Source organism: Lissotriton helveticus, chromosome 1_1 (genome assembly GCF_964261635.1).
Source record: "Lissotriton helveticus chromosome 1_1, aLisHel1.1, whole genome shotgun sequence".
NCBI lineage: Eukaryota > Metazoa > Chordata > Amphibia > Caudata > Salamandridae > Lissotriton > Lissotriton helveticus.
The window spans coordinates 909968633-909989682 of record NC_136057.1 but is presented as its reverse complement, the minus strand read 5'-3'; the positions used below and the strand labels follow the sequence as shown (position 1 = coordinate 909989682).

General features: G+C 43.6%; 1 protein-coding gene across 2 annotated transcripts in view; it reads right to left on the bottom strand.

The window, feature by feature from the left end:
• Window positions 1–21050, bottom strand: part of XPOT (exportin for tRNA) — a 538373-nt gene that overhangs the window by 285996 nt on the left and 231327 nt on the right. For both annotated transcript variants that reach the window (XM_078676087.1, XM_078676095.1), the window contains exons 9-11: window positions 20704–20940; window positions 6717–6755; window positions 3260–3322 (exon numbers count right to left, since the gene is read on the bottom strand). In XM_078676087.1, the coding sequence (XP_078532213.1) occupies window positions 3260–3322; window positions 6717–6755; window positions 20704–20940 (339 nt within the window). The remainder of the gene's footprint in view (window positions 1–3259; window positions 3323–6716; window positions 6756–20703; window positions 20941–21050) is intronic.

Here is a 21050-nt window from a genome sequence, read left to right as displayed (position 1 = left end):
ATCCTATGGAAGGGAATTCAAGTTACTGGTAAGTACAGTTAGAATTAATTTTCAGGGTCAGTACTGAGCTGCAAGATGCAGCACTGCGGTCTCTCCTGATAACAGGTGAGTAACTCGGAATTCGTTGTTCGGCTGATTTTAGATGAATATTTTAAAGTTTCAAAACTCCACACTTAGATGAATTTCCAAGTGAAACCAGTCAATGTTAGCTTATGGAAGAAAAGTGAGTTATCGGCTTTTAGGTAAGTACTCGACTGGCAGAGTTAAGGTTCTGGGCATAGGCTCAGGGGTCTCCCGGGGTCAGGTAGGTACAGTTGGTACACCCTCAGCGGCACAGGGGCACCCAGGTGCAGAGGTAGTTAGGCCCAATGTTATCCAATGAGAGGATTGGTGGCGGCTGGCAAGCAGGCCACACGGCTTTGGGAGCTGGGCTCCTGGTCACTTGCTCAGGGCAACTGGGGAAGTAGTTGAGGACAAAGGTTGCACTGCCAGAGGCACTCAGGCGGCTGGGTGCAGGGTGCTTTTGAGCCGTCGGGCACTCTATGTTATTCAATGGAGATCTTGGAAAGTGGACAAAGGCTGCAGGCTCAGGGATGGAGGATCTTTAGGAGTGACCAACACTTCGAGGGGTAAGTTGGGATCTTGGAGGATAGGTAGGCACCCCAGAGTAGGGCACAGGGGGCCGCGGGGTGCAGGGATGTCTTTTGACGTCGGGAAGTCTTACCCTCTGCTGGTCGCGGTTGGAGGGGTCCCTGGTTCTGAGGCTGCAGGCGTCGTCGGGGTCATCCTCACGTAGGGTTTCACGCCAGTCATTCCTGCCAGAATGGGGGTCAGAACTGCTGGGGGCCAGTTTCTGAGCACAGCAAGTGGCCTGGAGAAGCTCACAAAGGCGGCATGCCTTTGAAGCTTCCCCCTGCCCATTCTGGGGGAGGAGACCTAGCACCTCGCCCAGGATGTGTATTGCTGCAGGCCCAGGAGAGAGGGGGGCTCTTCACCCAGGGGGTCCAGCAACGTGTCCGCTGTGTGGCAGCCTAGGCAGCCTCTCAGACAAGACGTGGATTGTAGGTTAGGTTTCAGGGGGCATCTCTAAGATGCACTCTGTAGTGCATTTGACATTAAATCCCACACTGGCATCAGTGTGGGTTTAATGTGCTGAGAAGTTTGATATCAAACTCGTCAGTCTTCAGTGTAACCATTATGGTGCTGTGGAGTTCGTAATGACAACCTCCCAGCACCATATACTCTTAATAACATCACTGCACTTACAGTGCCCAGGAATGGCCCTGGGTACTGTAGGGGCACAGGGCTCACGCACCTGTGCCCACACCACTAGCATAGGGCACCCAGCTAGAGGGGTGACTGATTTATGCCAGGGTAGTGGGTTTGTGGGCATGGCACACAGGGATGTGTGCCATGTCGACTCTTTGCTTAGTTCTGCACCAGGACACTCAGTCTGCAAAGGCAGTGTGTGGGTGTCAGGGTGCAGGACCCCAAAGGGTGGCACAATAAGTGCTGCAGCCCACAGGGGTCTTCTCTGGTCACAATGCCCTGGGTAGCTAGGGTACCATTTATCAGGGGCTGACATGTGGCCAGAGATGCCAATTGGGTTTTAGCTTCAATACAGTTTTAGGGAAGGAACACAGGCCATGGGCACCTGATTGGCAGGAGTCCAGGGCACACTCAGTCAACCCACATCAGCAATTCAGCAAAAAGTGGTGGCATACCATGCCAGAAAGATGTCACTTTCTCACATCATTGTGTACTGGATCGTTCTAGTGTTTGATAGGGGAGTGCAATGACAGTGACTGGTAAAATGTGGATAGAGTGTGGGGTGTAGATGTTTTGTTCAGTGGTGCTGTGGTCCACGGCTCAGTCCTCAAAGAAGTTGAGGGAAGCGAGAGATTGCTTTTGGGATGAGTGTGATGGGGTAAGGTGTTTCTGAATGAGAAGAATGTTGAAATGTATTTTTGAGTTTTAAAGTTGCGGGCTCATGGGTTAGCAGTTAATGGAAGGAGTGAGTCAGACTACAGATAGAATTAAACATTGTTTCAAGAGTTGTATACTGTGAGTCGTAAAGTTAGGAAAGGTAGATGGGCATTTAGGTGAAATGGGGTTAAATAGGTGTGGGGGGAAATGATGTTACAGGGATAAGTTAATTATGCTGAGAAGGGAAGCTATTAGTGAAAAGAAATGGGAGGAGACGATAGCAAGAGGTATGGGGGGTAACGCAGGGTAAATTGGGGGGAAGCAGAGTTGTAGATGTCGTGCATAAGTGCGGGAAGGAAGTGGGTGCAGCAACACATTGATATTAAAGTGGTTAAATGGAGTATGATGAGACGAAAATGGTACCAGTTGAGGGTGCATGACAGTGTAGTTTGAAAGCCCGCATTTGTTATTTAGGCCTTACACTGAAAATATACCACCCTTGTTTCTGTGGCATCCTGGTTTCTAGCCTCCAGATTTCGGAGTACCGTTTTCTATGCTGGCAGATATGGCTGGCTCCAATGGCGACAAAGCATTTCAGTAAGTTGCCCCTCAGCTCCTCACTCAATTGGATGGGCTGGAGTGTTTAAGTGTTGAATCCAAATGGTGAAGCAGGAGCTGGCAGATACCACAACTCAGCCTACTACCAACTTGGAATTCCAATCAAACTATTCAAAACTGGGGTAATTTCTCAGGGCTTATATTGTATTCATTTTCCCTTTGGGAAAATATTGCACACTGCCTGGAACTCTGAGTAATTCAAAACCAATACTTGCAAGCAGTGCATCCCAACAGTAATCGATCTGACCAAAACTCTATGATGGCAATATACATGATTGCTCCTGCAATTAGTGCTCAGAGGTTCAGTTGTGAAAATACAAATTAAAAGGAACACAAAAAAAATATTGAGATTTGTAATGTCTTGAATTACGCTATTTCTGCAATAAAGCATTGGGATAATTACTACAAAGTCACTATGCTCAAAAGAAAATCACAGAAACCAAGCAATGAAAAACGTTGGCTATTATCAATTAAATTAGTTATTCCACCAAAAGACTAAATTTAGTTTTAAGTATGCAATACCACTTAAACGAGGAGCATTTGTTTGCTATTCGATAGGCTGAGTCAGGTTCTAAATCCAGATGACATCCTTATGGGAAAGATCTCCAGCCACTACTCCCTTTCACCTTTGCCCTGTCCATTGTAAAATGTGCTTCCTTAGAAGTGGAGTCTCCACTTGTGAAAAATACATAAAAGAAAACGATGAACAACTTACCTCATTTTCAAAATTATATTCTTCATCGAAGGTCAGTTTTTTCATAACAGCCAGCATGATTCCCTAAATGGAACATGAAGATTTCAGCGAGTCCACAAGGATGCATTGCTTGCCAATATACTAGAACATGTTCAGAAATACAAAGAAAAAAGAAACAATGCACCACACCCTATCAGGCCTTCCCCAACAACATACCTTACTTATACATACAGGCAACACTCTATGGAGCACGCTTGATTAAAACCCATGTGTGGGATGCTTAAAGTGATTTCAGAGGGAGGTGGTTTTAGAAATAGTTGGACATTTCTTTACATTGCCTTCTCTACTTCCAAAGTGCCATTCTACCCATATCTCTACCTCACGTATCATAACCTCTTTTTCTTCCCTCTCATTTTACATCCTTCACCAACCTTCATACTCCTTCTCCTCTCCAACACAATGCCCACGGTATGCTTCAATGCTCAACTCGCCACAACTGTCAGATACTTCTACCATTCTCAACATGACTTTATTAAATAGTAAGGTTCTCACACCTCAAAGCATTATTTGCATCCCCCTACATCTTCTTCAAACAACCTTTGTCTCTCACACGTGTTTTTAAATTATTTAGTCTGTACAGCTCATCCCTCAACATCACAATGTTCCCTTACCAGTTTTTCTCTTGCCATCCTTGTCTTTTTCCCTACGCACCTCCTCCCTCTACCCTTATCATCACTTATGATACGTCTTTCTTCTCTCCTTGTAATTCCCTTTCAATACCTACCTTATCCAACATACCCTTCTGTTGGACTTGGTCCTTTTTGCAGGGTCTGACCTGAACTTTTTGCCATCCTCCTGTATTTTGTCTAACCTGTATTTGTTGGTTGTATAACTCTGGGCACTTTACCACTGCTGATCAGTACTAAAGTGCATATGCTCTCCCTATTGTAAATTGCTGTATGAATTAGTGATTCCACGATTGGCTTGTTTGGTTTACTTGTCAGACCCTAGTACAGTGCACTGAGTGTGCCCAGGGCTTGTAAATCCAAATGCTGCAGGTGGGCTTGCAGCACTGGGTATGCCACCCACAGAAGCGGCCTGTAAAAGTGTGTCTAAGGCCTGCCATTGCAGAGGCTGTGTGCAGTCTGGTACTGCCATGCTGACTGGGCGAGTGCACCCACTTGCCAGTCCCTAAACCTTCCCTTTTCTTCATATCAGACACCCCTATGGTAGGGAGGCAAGGGTCCCTATTTGTCACAAGTACCTACCTGTGCCGACTAGAGACCTCAAAATCTAACACCTTCCCAGATCAGTGTCTTTCCCAACCCCTCTGTTCCTTTACTCCTATCTCAACCTCTCAGCTTTATTCCTCCCTTACAGACATATTCCACCTCACCTTCACTGCACGCTTACAATAACAAAGGGCTTTCTTCACAGGCACTGAGAGATCCACCCTCTTCAATGCAAGAGAACACTCTAAAAACAGGTATCATGTCAACCACTTAGTGACGGACAACAACCTTGACGCTCTGCATTATGGAAACCTAGACCTAGCTAGGAATAAGAATGGCTCAGTGTTAAATAAAGCTATTCCTCTAGGATACAAAACTGGATTCACAGAAACAAGGCAGGAAAGACTGCCATTCATCACTGAAAACATAATCCAATCTTTGTGCGCAGAGGATTTAAACTGCTACTCGCTGGATGCAACCACCCGCAAATGCATTGTGGTCCATTCTCCTATTCCTATGGTAGGATTTCAAACAACCATGGTTGAAAATGCAGCAGTAGCGGTTATATTCCAGCTGTCCCCCCATTGAAAAACAGTGCATCAATCCACACCCACCAACAGATTACACCAATTGTGCATTCAGTGAAAAGCTTTTAACTCCTGTGATCTCACATGTTACAAACGTATCAATGGCACTTACATCATCCTTAGACTGAAGAAAAAGGTAAAACAAGCAAAGGGCAATGGCACAGTTCAAGGGGAAACTCCCAACGTCAAAGTTGAAAGCAGGGGAACTACTGGCAATGGAAAGGGACAAGAAACCTTGTAGGCTCCCTAAAAGTACCAGATATTCCATCTCCTGAATGGGTGGTTACAGGAAAAATGTTTTGGTGACAAGAGTACCGACAGTCATAGTGGCACACACTTGCCACAGTGAGATGGGCAATGCTCCTTGTCCATCTGGTCAGGGGTGAAGTTGTCCAGTTTCCCAGATCAACGCATCACTACCACGTCCTGCCCAGGCTTTTCTTTGCTTCTTAGGAGGTTTATACCTCTCTATACAATTTGATCAACAAGACTACAAAATACAGAATGCAAATAAAACTGGACTGGATGAGCTACTGACGCAACGTACTGCAAGCTTGAAAGCTCTACGAGAGTCCGCTTCTCCCCATGGTCTGGTCAGGATAACTTCTTCTAGTACAGGTCACAGCAGCATGTCCTGGTCTTGAATCGTAGACTGTTTCCTAGCCTTGTGGAAAACTTGAGACATCTAGAATCCTATTCCTTGTGAGACATCTTTCTGTGCTGGTGTAGCAGAGCTTCTCCAAACATCCTGAAGAACATAACCTACTACAACAGGATTGAGGGGCAGATATGGGTGCAATATTTATTTAAACCTAGGGGCACTGACAGAAAATGAGGACAACTCAAGGTAGGTTCCAAATGAAAAAATCGTATTCCCAGCAACCCGAGTTAGACCATACCTTTTCTGTCTTTCTTCTAGGGCTTCTACAAAGGAAAGAGAGGCCTGTACAGACAAGATAATCTTAATCCCAGCAAATGTAAGGCTCCAACTGAGGTCTCTATAGATTCCAGGTACTGTTCTGCAAGCCTCAAAGGGATGAGGCTGAAATACTCTGAAATGGGATCTGCTTAAGCCAAGGCAGATCTACAGACATAACTACCAAGTGGCAGAACCTTTTTGTTTCCTGTCTATTGTGTTCCATGTTAGAACTGGGCTGAATGTATTTTGCGACTTGAAACTAGACAGGGCCATCCTGGTATCTGCTGTAAGGAAAGAAAAGCAGGACTGGCATTAACTAGTACCTGGAATTTCAACGTGTGCTGCCTCCAACAAATTTGCAAAGGACACTTTTCATACCAAAGAAAAGCAGTTCTTCATTCAAGTCCAAACACAACGCAGGGCAGCCTGATAGAAATAGTGATGTCACCCCAAATTAAAATAACCCTCAGGAAAAATACAAAGTCCAACACCCCACACTATGAAGACTGAAGCAATATCAATAGTAAAGACACACAGAAACAATTTCACGGCAAAGCTGAGTCCATTATGTTGAGGGAAAAAGCACAAGAGATTTTCGACAGGAAAAATATATTGAACACTTACAAATAGCTTAGATATATATTAAGGCTTCAATTTATTAGAATGTTTAAATTGGAAGATCCCTTACTGCTTTCTTAGACTTCTATGTAGTTTTATACATTTATACAGTTGTTGCTTACCTCCACATGCACTTTCTGTTCATCCGACAGCAAGGTGAGCTACAAAGAAAATATTTTTCAACATTATTTACAACTTGCCTGTTCTAGCTTTCAGATAATGCAGAAGATGCTCTCACATTTTCCAGCTTTGAAAAACTATACAAAAATTCAATTCTGGATTAATCCTCTCTAATTAACGGAAATCCACTTGGTTAAAATCCCAGACAATTATCTGATATTGGGAAACTTACAAACCCATGCATACCACTTACCATCAACAACACAAACAACAAAAAATGTGAGTCATTCCCTGCACGACTCTTTCAGGAGCAAGAAAAAAATATTCAACTCTCCCTCACCCAGTCACAAAATGACCCCGTTCAAGATACAACACTCTTGTGTAATTGGCCAAAATCTGATCAGACTCGAAGCAAATCGCCTAGTCTGAATTTTTATTATACTACTGCAAAGTTCAAACCCTTCTGTCACAACACTTATCCAATCCTCACAAAGCTTCTGAAAAAAACCAGCAGCTCCTTACCCCTCACAAGAACAACATGATTTACTTCCCCAACACTAGGGGAAAATCATCAATTATCTAAAACCGGTAATACTTCTTTAAAAAACAATGTTGTCAAGATGGCTCTTAATCCGGCCTAGTCATGTAGTAAAGAACTGAATAATGAAAAATGACTTAAATCCGAGAAAATATTGCACTAAAACAGAAGTAGTCAAGACAATCTGGAAAAAGTCACAAAAAAACAGAATAAGAAGCATGGCACATTTAAGGATTTGCAACATTAGACATCACAGAATGAAAATGGCTATGGCATGCTGAAGAGGTTGCAGTTCAAAAACACAGCTGGAGAATCAAATTCCAGAATTCCTTTTTAAGTTCTTAGTAGGTGAGAGATGAGCAGGATCGAATTGCCCTACAATGAGTGTGAGTTTTGAGAACAGACCGGTTTCAGAAGGAGCTAAGAAATACAGCCTCTGTTTCTGAAACAGCAATCGTTTTTTTACAGAAGTAGGCCGCATTAAGAAATAGGTCAGATGACAAAGACTGCACAATGACTTCTGGGACAATTTTTGTGAGGCCTGCAATCTAAGCAAGCATGAATACTTCCTCTTCTGATGAAGACATTGGAAAAGTACCAACTTCCATTAAACATAGAGAAGCTACAGGAGGTAAACAAGATAATATATACATTTATAGTTTCTTACCTGTGGGTGTAGTTTTGCTGCTTGAACTTTTTGTATTTACATGCTGCACATTATTCCTCCATCTACTGGTTGGGTCCGGAATTTTCCACTCTTTTGTAGTTTTTCTTCTATTATTGTTCTTCGTTGTTGGTGGGCGTCGACGGACCCCCATTTGGTGACTCTTGTGACATCGTAATGCTTCCTCCGGAAGCTCCCACCTTTGGTGCCCATCTTCAGATTCTTTTTTTTTTTTGGTAGGTTGTTCCTTCCTTTCATCTTCTTGGTGGAGGTGGGTGTGGCACTTGTGTGTCCAGCATGCATGTCTAGACAGTAGTGTCTTTTGAAAGTGTGCACAGATCACCATGTTTCTGCCGTACAAATTTCCTGCAATTGTGTATTTGCTAGAAGGCAATGGTTACTCCTTTCTTTTTGTCGAATGTGCTCTAGGCGCCTAACTAAATTTTTCTCCAGCATTATGTGTGGCACAGCTGAATAGTCTGTGCTAATTATCTGGCGATTGTGCTTTTAGTTACTGGTCTTCCCTGGAAACTGTTTGCAAATGAAACAAATAGTTGCTTAGTCTTTCTGGTGTGCTTTGTCTTTTCAATGTTGTGCAGTATGGCTCGTCTTAACTCTAATGTGCGCAACGTTCTTTATGCATGCATCTTTGGTTTTTGGTAAAAAACTTGGAATTTGAATACTTTGATTCATGTGAAAATTAGATAACTTTTGCCATTAACTGTGGGTCTGTGCTAATGTCAATCCTGTGTTTGTGAACCAGAAAGTATGGCTCACCGAGAGGGCCTGCAATTCCAAGAGGGCCGCTTGTACCGAGAGGGCCTGCAATTCACTCACCTTGCGCAGAGAAGTTATAGCCACCAGGAATGCAGTTTTCAAGGTGAGCATTTGTAATGAAGCCTTGTGCAAAGGTTCAACGGGTGCCTTCATTAACTGAGTGTGTACCACATTTAGATTCCATGTGGGTGCAGGTACCTTTTTTGGTGGTGCTATTATTTTGGCTCCCTCCAAGAACCACTTTATTACTGGTGCTGTGGGGGGAAAAAAGCTTCTACCAATATGTCATCTTGTGTAAGCCACTAGTGCTGCTAAACGTACCTTTAAAGATGTATATGTTAGCTTGCATTCTAGAGGATGTGTTTGATATTTTAACACCATTTGCTCATTTGTATTTTCCCTGCAGGTCCTTTATTAAGTCACCAAAGCAAATATCTCTTCTACTTTGCCATATAACATTTTCTTGCAGTTGGCTTTCTTGATTCTCTTGGCACAGCGATTGTGTTTACATGCAGCTTTAGGTGTCTGAATTTTAAGTCCTCAAGAGCCATGCTGCTAGGCTCAAAGCCTCTGGTTCTGGGTGTAGTACCCTTCAGTGTTTCCTTTTGTCAACAGAGCTGTTGATTTGGTAAATCCTGAAAGTTCCCTTTTGCCCGTTCTATTAGTTCCGAGAACGATGTATGTCTTGCCCACTGCGGGGGAAAAGTATTCATGTCATCCTGCTTATTGTATATTTGTCTATCACCCTGTGTACCAGTGGTATCAGGGGGAGTGTACGCAAAGGTCCCCGACCAATTGATCTGAAGTGCATTCCCCAGGGATCGGTGGTGTGGTTGTCTGGAGGCAAAGCTTTGGCATTTTGCGTTCAGTGGTGTAGCAAACTGATCTATTTCTGGTGTTGCCAATTTCTGAAAGATTTTTCAATTAACTTTTAGTTTAGTTCCGATTTGTGGGAGCATGAAGCTGGCCTGCTCAGACTGGCCACCTTAACATTGTATATCCCTGGCAGACGAACTGCTATGATTTCAATCTTCCTCTGAACTGCCCCCTTCCAAAGTTCTTGGGCTAGCTTCGACAGGAGCAGAGATGGAGTCTCCCCCCATTTGTTGATATAAAACATGGTAGTTGTATTGTCAGTTTGGATTAATATTGTTGCTCTTTCTGAAAGGATATTAAGGCTAGGAAAGCGGTTTTCAATTCCAAGATGTGGATATGTTTTACAGCATCCTGTTCCTTCCAGACTGCTCGTACCTCGAGTGTGACCATGTGAGCGCCTCAACCATATGTGATTCTAAGTACACAAGTTGCCAGCCACACACTTACTCAAATCCTCTATTTTTGAGGGAACAAACCATAAGAGACTTCCTGGTTCGTTCGGGTATATCACTCAAACCCTTTTATTATTTATTTGTTTTTTGTCTTTTTTTTAAAGTATTGATGTATGAAAGGGACACCTTATCTTTTGTACACCTTATATACAATTATTTACAATTCGCGATTATTTACAACACAAACACATACACATACATATAACTAGTTGTATTATACAAAGTGAATTGCTCTGATATATATACACTCAAATATTCATACTATGAAGAAAAAATCATCCGTAATTCCATAAAGACCAGAGTCAAAAGTATAAACTTGATGACAATCATAAATCAATGAACTACAGCTGAATGTAGGCAGTTCAAATAAGGAAAAATAGACTCCAAATTAATTCATTCAGTCCATTCAACCAATAAATGGCTAATCTTTTTACGCCAACGCGTTTCGAATCCGGTATGTCAACTCTACGGATTCTCATCAGGGCTCTGCCTTAATACGGGATATCTGCAAGTGTATAAAATAAGACTTGTTTTAGCTACATTTTTGACAGTTGTTTAGCTTCCAACTACATTTAACTCGGATTCCTCATATTACCTGTTGAACCAGCAGCCGCCGGTCAAGGGTAAGGTATTAGTTCTGACTGAGTTTCTTTTCTTTTCGGGATCTAAAAACAAACGCAGGTATCATGACCTGTTCTTGCTCACTTTTTAAGACCAGAATGGGGCACATATGTTATTAACATACCTTACTGGATCATGCTCGTGATCCTACGTTTCCACCAAATGGGAAGGACCAGCAAGGAAAAACCAGATTCAAGGTGCTATGGGAGATGCGGACAAGGAGGAATTTTTACAAATCATAAAGGCGCCATCCACAATAGTCAATCTATCAGACAAAACACTTACAAAAGATGAGGAATCCGTACTAAATCTTGGATTAAAATTTGTACCTCGTCAACAAACAGACTTTACCCAAATGAAGCTAGAGACCATAGAATTTTGTCGCAAAATTCGACTGAGGGCCTTTTTTGCCAATCAGCCACCTATGATAGAAAAAGAAACTACAGGGTTACGTAATAAATCAACCTTCATACCTAGTCAAAAAATTCCTAAACAGGTTTATGCCTTCGAACAAATCATGCTTTCCTCAATTGACAAACTAGAGAAAAATAAAAAATATTTCCAACAAAATATGAGTAAAGGACAGAGAAGTGCACTATATGACTTGAGGAGTGATACGTCGATAGTTGTGAAACAGGCCGATAAAGGCTGAGCTGTAGTCCTTTGGCCAAGAGAACAATATCTTGCTGAAGCCAATACACAGGTGAGCAACACTGTTTGGTATAGAACCCTAAAGGAAGATCCGGTCAAAAACATTCAGGGACTGATAGCAGATACTGTTAAAATAGGGTTAGATGAAGGCTATGTTGGTGTGAGAGAAGGTGAATTTTTAATCAAAAAATATCCCAGGACTCCAATCCTGTACTTCCTCCCTAAGATCCATAAAAGTCTAAATGAGCCGCCAGGACGACCCATTGTTTCTGGGAGCGATTCCTGCCTGGAACCACTTGCGAAATATGTTGATTTATTCTTGAAGCCCTTTGTTAGCTCCGTTAAATCATATCTCAGAGAGACAATGGATTTCCTCGTCAAAGTTGAAGGGACTGATTTTAATCCTGCATCACAATTGCTTGTGACAATGGACGTCACGTCCCTTTATACTCAAATACCCCAGGGAGAGGCATTGGAAGTAATTGAGCTTTATTTAGAAGCTCGTGCCAGACCACATCGAGTCCCTACCAGCTTTATTCTCAAATTGGCAGAAATAGCGTTGCGCAAAAATTACTTCCGATTCAATGAGCAGTTCTTTATGCAGACCAAAGGGACTGCTATGGGATGCCCCTATGCTCCTGAGATGGCCATATTATATATGGCAGAATATGAGAAGAAATTTATTGAAAAGGATAACCCATATTGCAGTCACATTAAGCAATGGCTACGATATATCGACGACGTGTGGCTCCTGTGGCAGGGGAGCCACACGGAGTTGATGAAATTCCATGGATGGCTTAATTCCAAACATCCAGACATTAAATTTTCTATTGAGATTAGTGACACAAGAATGACGTTCCTGGATGTGGAAATCACATGTTCAAACGGGAAGTTGGTCTCCTCTTTATACAAGAAGCAGACTGATAAAAACACAATACTGCACCACCAAAGTGACCACCCCAGGAACTTGAAGGCTAACTTGCCCTATGGCCAACTGCTCCGTATTAGGAGAAACTGCACGGAGCTGTCAGAGTATGAAAGACACGGTGACACATTCTGTCAAGAAATGGAAAGCCGTGGTTATCCTAAAAAACTGTTAAAAAACTCATTCAAGCGGGCACGATGTACACCACGCGAATGTTTGCTACAAACAAAATCAAAGGCTGAACTAGACCGGATGGTCTGTGTCACCACATTTGGGCCTGACACAAACAAATTCAGACAAACCGTGTTAAAAAATTGGCACTTACTAGAAAACCTGGACTGTCCATTTCCCCGTCCGCTTTTTGAGTATCGTAAGAACAGGAGCATCGGACAACATCTTGTCCGAGCGGAGATAGCATTACCCAAACCTAAGAGTGACCTATTGTCTCAATGGAGAATGAAACCCATTGAGGGACATCATAAATGTGGGACATGCGTGGCCTGTGGGACTACTGTGGAAGGGAAGGAATTCCAACATGGGAATATTAAGTGGAAACACTTAAGTTTCTCAAATTGTAAAACACGAAATGTTGTGTATGTAGTCATTTGCCCATGCAATAAGATTTACATAGGCAAGACAACACAACAAGTGAATATGCGCATAACGCAACATAAGTCTAGAATCAAGAATAAAGTGCTTACAGCACCTATGGTGGAGCATTGCATTGAAAATAAACACACTGAGAATGACTTAAAGTGGTCAATTCTATATGTTCTGCAACAGTCTAGATCCATCGACCATGATAAACTTCTACTAAAAAAAGAGGCCTACCTTATACTTAAGTTTAATAGCGCACTCAGCGGGCTTAACTCGCTTTCTGAAATATCTAGAGTGTGAGCTTTACCTAGTAACGTGCCTCTAAAAGAAAGGGTCGATGGTAATTGCGCGTATGTTCTCATATGTGATTTAAATTCACCTTTTTTTACATCTAAATGATAGCCTTCTCTAGCGACCCCACTCTAAGATGGCCGCCGAGCAAGTAGCTACAAGTAGGTCAAAAACCACGTTACAACATGGCTGCCAAACTAAGTGAATGAGAGCTTTCTTTAGCGACCCCACTCTAAGATGGCCGCCAAGTAAGTAGCTATAAGTAGGTCCAAAGCCATGTTACAACATGGCTGCCAAACTAAGTGAATGAGAGCTAGATGCCGAGTCACAGCTTTTTCAAGTAAGTCTAGAGCTAACATGGGTTCAATTTGCCACTAATATTGCAGTAGCCCCTGATACCTAATAAAACGCTGTCATTTCCTCTAGGGAAAGCGAGCGCAAACAATAAGGATTGAGGAAAGCGGTGCCCACATGGTCAGAAAGCGTTTACCACTGCAACCGATTAGAACACGAACAGCCCAAGCGAGGAATCCCTCAGAGCAGGTATGCCGAGTAGAGCTACGAGTGCCATACTCTCTCCGTCTGTGCATAAAAAGCGCGTAAAACGTTATTCTCATTATTTTCAGGCTGTAACACAAGACTGAAAATTAACTCCCATTTGGTGGAAACGTAGGATCACGCGCATGATCCAGTAAGGTATGTTAATAACATATGTGCCCCATTCTGGTCTTAAAAAGTGAGCAAGAACAGGTCATGATACCTGCGTTTGTTTTTAGATCCCGAAAAGAAAAGAAACTCAGTCAGAACTAATACCTTACCCTTGACCGGCGGCTGCTGGTTCAACAGGTAATATGAGGAATCCGAGTTAAATGTAGTTGGAAGCTAAACAACTGTCAAAAATGTAGCTAAAACAAGTCTTATTTTATACACTTGCAGATATCCCATATTAAGGCAGAACCCTGATGAGAATCCGTAGAGTTGACATACCGGATTCGAAACGCGTTGGCGTAAAAAGATTAGCCATTTATTGGTTGAATGGACTGAATGAATTAATTTGGAATCTATTTTTCCTTATTTGAACTGCCTACATTCAGCTGTAGTTCATTGATTTATGATTGTCATCAAGTTTATACTTTTGACTCTGGTCTTTATGGAATTACGGATGATTTTTTCTTCATAGTATGAATATTTGAGTGTATATATATCAGAGCAATTCACTTTGTATAATACAACTAGTTATATGTATGTGTATGTGTTTGTGTTGTAAATAATCGCGAATTGTAAATAATTGTATATAAGGTGTACAAACGATAAGGTGTCCCTTTCATACATCAATACTTTAAAAAAAAGACAAAAAACAAATAAATAATAAAAGGGTTTGAGTGATATACCCGAACGAACCAGGAAGTCTCTTATGGTTTGTTCCCTCAAAAATAGAGGATTTGAGTAAGTGTGTGGCTGGCAATTTGTGTACTTAGAATTTATATTAATGGTCCAGCTAGCCCCACGTCCCTGGACCTGACTCCCCCATTCTTCAACCATATGTGAGGCGCCTGTTGTAATTTTAAGAGTAGGAGTTGGTTGTGCATATGTTCTCCCTTGTGTTATGTGTGACCTGTTCTCCTCTTGTACCTTTTGTGCGACAACCACTAGATCTTCCCAACTCCCTGTTGCTCGTGAACATTGATTCTGTAACCATTCCTGTATTGGTCTCATGTGAAGTCTTGCATATGGGATTAAAGGGATGCATGATGCCATCTTCCCTAATAATTGCCCCACAGTCCTTACTATCAGAGCTTGCCCCTTCCGGTAAAGGAGAGTTTCCATCAATAGTGATTGTGTTCTCTTTTCGTTGGGAAAGACCTTCCATGGATTGAGTTGATCCTTGCCCCCAGAAATAAGTTATCTTGTTCTGATTCTTGAGACTACTTCCACATGTTTACGGAGAACACCAATGTGAATAGATTCCTCATTACCTGTTGTATATGTTCTTTGCACCTGCTGTATGAGTTTGCTCTTACTAACCGTCATCCAAGTAAGGGTAGACATGTATGCCCTGTCTTTTTAAGTCTGCAGGTAGAGCTGCTAGACAATTTGTAAACTCTCTTGGTGCAGATATTATCCCAAACGCCAGTATTGTAAACTGGTAGTGAGTCTTGTTCATCACAAATCTGAGGTATTTATGTGCTTTGCATTCATTAGAATGTACATTTTGTTGCCCTTCATTAGTTGGTTTAGTGCTTCATCCACTGCGCTCCTACACAACTGCTCCACGTTAAAAGGGATATTAAGAATGTTTGCACGCACTTCTGGCTTGAAACCAGAAATTCTCAGCCAAGCATGGTGTCCGAGGGTGATGCCCATCATCATTTGGCAGATTGATGTGTCTGCTGCGTCCAATGCAGATTTTAGGCATGTGTTGGTGATGTTCTTACCACTTTCAGCCAAGTGTGCAGCCCTTTTTCTGTATTGTTGTATTGTTCAGGGAGGTGCTTCATATGTTCTACCATCTCCTCGAAGTGTTGATGGGCATGTCAGTTCAGTAGCTGCACTACATTCAAACTTTCGACACATGAAGTCCATCCTTTTGCTCTCCTTGTCTGGAAGCGGGCCTGATGTAGGATGGGATGTTGGAATGGGATGTTGGCCCTCATCTGCGCTGTTGATTTTATAACCGACTCAGCAGGTACTGTGCCCTTTATACATGCTGGATCGATTTCCTCAACCTCTTTTTCGCTCTGGTCCTGAGGCGTTGAAGTTTTAGGAGCTATCCAAAAACCCTTTAGACTTTCATCAAAGTCCTTTTTCTGTAAAAGGGCAACCATATCGGCTTTGTGAAGCCTCTTCTTCTTCTTCTCGATTACTTGCTGCTTCTCTCTTCGGGTCGCAGAGTCTTTCGAAGATTTTTCAGTCATCAAGCTTCGATGTTCTGATCGGGACCAGTCAGATTTAGACGACGTGCTTGCTCCATCCTTTGACAACTTGGATTTTTCAGGAGTGTTTCCTTCTGCAGTGTCTCCTTCGAGAGACTGCAGGGGCTAGGGGCTCCTTGTCTCAGGCTGCCTGCGAACGGCAAGTGCTTCGGCACTCTTGAGTCCGTTTTTCGTCATTTTCTTCAAGTACAATTATTCTCTTACCTCTGATCTCTTTATCTTTTTGGCCGGGTGGCTTTATACGTCAAAGATCCGTAGGTCTGTGTCAACTGTTTCACCCTCGGCTTCTTCGGCGACATTCTCCTCCTTTTCACGAGAGACCCATGTCTCTTAGGTTTGGAGACATCTGTTGCCCCTACATGTTGTGATGGGCTTAGCGCTCTCTCACTCTCTCTCCCTCAGTGTCTTTGACGTGAACACGGAGCAGGCGATGCAATCTTCGCTTTAGTGACCTACAGACAGACAGAAGTTGCAGATCGGGTGTTTGTCCCTGCGAGAACTTGTGGTGCCAATTCTTGCAGAACTGGAATGGGGTGCTCTCGATTAAGCCGCACAGGGAGCCCTGTAAACGGGCATTTTCATTCTCCTGACTTCTACTGTACCTCTTTGCCGGTGTTATCTGATTTCGGTGAACTTTTCGGCAAACTTCTCCCTGTTATTGGAGATCTTTCAGAAGGCATCCAGACGCAATGATGACATGACGTGGCGGCGGCAAGATGGCTGCTTGCTGAAGCGGCTCTGAAAGCGAGTCTGCTCATCCGCTTACAATCCCATCCACAGCGGCCCATCCGTGGATATATGCAGCGGAATTGGACCGAGAACACTGTAGTGATCGTCCTGGTCCCAGGAGCGATGTGCGGGCAGCCCTCCTGGGCCTGTAGATTGTGACCGACACCGGAGTTCTGAGGGCGCTTCGCAGCTGCAAGATGGCAGCTGGCATAATCGGCGAGGCTGCTGGGGTCCTGTGAGGGCACGGGTGGTCTCCGGCGGGGGCAGGGCAGACCCTGACCCCCACCCCGCCGATACCGGGAGCGGTTGGTGCTGGAGTGGTGAGGGTGCCAGGCAAGAACACCGTGGCTGCAGCCAACGTGAGACAGGAGTACAGGAGCCTCCGTCCGCTAGTGGGGCACGGTCGCAAAAAGAAGCCGCAGCAGGGCTGCCAGACCCGTTCATGAAAGCAGAGGTGAGCGGTGAACCCCTCTTCCATCCTGGCTGTAGCGACCGCTGCGGGCACTAGAGGAGCTGAGCTGAGGCGGGCGGACTCTGTGAGGAGCTGGCACTGACTGGGGGCCTTCGCCTGCTGTGCAATGTGGATTGTGGTGACCGTGTAGGAGCTGCTGGGAATGTGAGGAGGGACCGAGCAGTACTTGTGGGCCGCTGGATGTGCTGCCGGGGGATTGCTGCATGGGCTGCTATGTGACGTGGATCAGCTGACTGAGCCTGTGGGCGCTGAAGACTGCCTCCCCCACGTTGGTGATGGCTGGGTGTACGGCCTGGTGGGGAGGGCATCAACATTGTTCCTAGGGGCCACAAGAACGTGGTGGTGAAGATGGTACACATAATAGACTACACGGGATGTGCTTGGTTGTGGGGGAGGTTGGAGCTGTTCTTTGGCTTGCATTTTCTGTTGATCTGGGGGCCGCATTTTGTGTTGAGGTTGTTGTGACTCTTACTCCGGGCCCACCATCTTGTTGGCCTCAACCGATTCCTGGATCACTGCTTCCCGCCGGTCCACACCTCTGGTCGCCTGCCTCTCCATTGCCCCTGGATGGCCACCTCTGGGATGCTCGCTCCCCACCAGACATTAATGGACACTAATGAGGCTCCCTTATTTTCACCCCCACCTTGAGGTCCCCCAAATTACCGAGATGACCCAACGCAGTGATTGAATTTGGCATTGGACTTAGTGATTATGTGACCCCACCTGGGTTTGGGTCAGCTTACTCTAATCTTTTTGGGCTCCCATGAGGTACCTGTCTTCCCCTGCTGGTCTGCCAGGACTGATCTGCTTCCCATCCATCTGGTTCTACTCCCCTCCCCTTTTTCATCCATCCACCATTGGGGACTTGTCCTTATATCTTTGTCTATGCAACTGTAACTAACTGTAACCATGCAAAACTGTTATTCTTGTTATCCCTGATCTCGGAGACCTGAGCAACATGGCTGATGCCCGGTGGAGCTGCTAGACAACTATAGAGGAGATTGGCCTTGGTTTTACCCCTCGGCCGTCACCTAACCAGCCGGACATTGGGCACAGTTCTCCTGGTCTCCCAGCTGTGTGTCCTTCCTCCCCCTCCCTCCGACGAACAACTTTAAAATTGTTTTTTGCCTGTGTTTTTACTATGCTCTTGTAACAGATGTAATTTGTATCTTGTAACTCAATGTTCCTCATGTAAAGCGCTCTGATACCTCCTGGTCTAGCCAGCACTATATAAAACTCTTCAAATAAATAGTAAATAAATAAGGTGGGAGCTTCTGGAGTAAGCAGTACAACATCAGAAGAAGCATCAAATGGGGGTCCATCAACGCCCAACAGCTACAAAAGAGTGCACAATTTCGTAGCCAACCACTAAATGGAAAAATAAAGCACAGCATGTGACCACAGAAAAGATTCACGCTGCGAAACAATACTGATTGTGTTTGATATGCATCTTTGGCATTTGGCTCGGATTCGTAACCATCTCAAATGCTCCATGTCTGTATGGTTGAGTTTTGAAGCATGATCAGGACTGTTTCACCCTCGGCTTCTTCAGCGACGTTCTCCTCCTTTTCACTTGAGGGAACCAGGTCTCTTAGGTTTGGAGACATATGTTGCCCCTGCATGTTGTGACGGGCTTAGCACGTGCTCTCGCTCGCTCTCTCTCACCCTCAGTGTCTTTGACATGAACACGGATCAAGCATTGCAATCTTCGCTTCAGTCACCTACAGGCAGACAGAAGTTGCAGACCAGGTGTTTGTCCCACCGAGAACTTGTGGTGCCAATTCCTGCAGGAATGGGGTGTTCTTGATTAAGCCGCACAGGGAGTCCTGTAAACGGGCATTTTCATTCTCCTGAATTCTTCTGTATCTCTTTACCGGTTTTGTTATCTGATTTCGGTGAACTTTTCGCATACTTCTTCCTGTTATTGGAGATCCTTCAGTAGGGCATCCAGGCGCAAGGTGGGAGCTTCTGGAGAAGCAGTACAACATCAGAAGAAGCATAAATTGGGGGTCCGTCAACGCCCACCAGCTACAAAAGAGTGCAAAATTTCGTAGCCAACCTCTAAATGGCAAAATAAAGCTCAACATGTGAACCCAGAAAAGATTCACGCTGCAAAACAATACTGATTGTGTTTGATATGCATCTTTGCCATTGGGCTCAGGGATCCGGAAGCATCCGGAACCATCCCAAATGCTCCATGTCTGTATGGTTGAGTTTTGAAGTATGATCACCCATTTGAGGTAACTTTGGCATCCGATACAATTTCTAAAGAACATCTGGGACAATGGAAACCCAACGATTCCAACATGGTGCGTTTCCACTGATGAGTACAAAGAACATGGGTGAAATCATAGGGTTCCCTCTTGATTGTGATGTACAGAGTCCAAGAACAGTGATCTCGTACTAGCAGCAATAGGAGTTGCCAACTCTCAATAGGCTGGTGCCAAATTCCTTTTAGCTAGTCCATTTACTTCCTGCTTGGATGCCGAAGGGAGCCTCCATTAAAGGTCCCTACTCGGGCACTAAGAGGAGTGAGTTCTTCAAATCCACAAATGCGTTATAGCACTTTGGAAACAGGAACTTAGCAGATGGTGGGTCCCTTTATAAAAAATGCATGATGTGTGGGTCATCCATCGGCACTGGCATTCGATAAACTGCCTAGAACCAGACAGTTCCAACATGTGCAACAGAGGAAGGCAAATTCTTCTATTGTTACCTACTGTGAATCAAAAATACACTTTCCAGGAAAGGGAGACAGCAAATGAAATAAAGGTACCACACCATAGAATCAAAGTCTGGAGTCTTACATGCGTGGAGGAAGAAAACAGGAATTGGGTGTTATTGTTAGAGATATACATGTAGGAGTTGGTTTTACCACGATTATCACCCACACTTTGAAGGCATCAAAACTCTTAAGGATTCAGATCTTTTTGGAAGCTTTTATACGTGTGTTAGGAAGTGGAGAATGCACAACAAGATATATCTTTGGTGCAATAGTCACTTAAATCCACAATATTCTTCAATGCGGTTACAAGAGCTAAACATAGATTCTTTCAGATATTTTTCCAATCCCCACATTAAAAATATCCAATTTTCCCAGCACTAACCTCGCAGCAGCTAGATGCATTCCAGCTCAAAACCAGTGCTAAGGCATCACACCAAGTCACAGCCAAGCTTCTGACACTCACATTTTTCAATAGTGTGAACCCACATTATGCTTATTCATTGAACCCAGATCATCCCTATTCATTAAAATAACTTTATCGTGCCAAAGAATGGCACAATGAAAATGTAAATAAAATTAATATACAATGTGGTTTTCAAAATATTTGATAGAATACTGATGACAGGCAAGCATTATTAAGGAAGAGAAAATTAAAAGGACCTAAAACAGTTACTATCAGTAAAAGATAACTATTTGTAACATTTTTCTTCACCTTGGTTTTAAAAATTTTAAACATACTTGCTTCAAGATCTGCAGGTAATCGTAACAAAAACCAATAATGTTGGTAGAGATGTCATCGTCTTCATGTACAAGCAAACGCAGCATGAGAGGCACTTTACTTTCAATACTATGTAGGGTTTCCTGTGCACTCTTCAGATCACCATTTTTAATCAGTTTAGTCCAACTAATTATCAGTGACTGTCCCATTCCGTTCACAAGTTTGGAAAACCTGGCTAGAAAATCCACATCTTCCTCCTGCAACACAATAGCTACCTTTAAATATGAGGTTCACAGAAATAAAAGCAATACATAAGAAGAATAGGAATCTAGGAAAAGTTAAGGAAGGCCAGAGCAGAAAACTATTT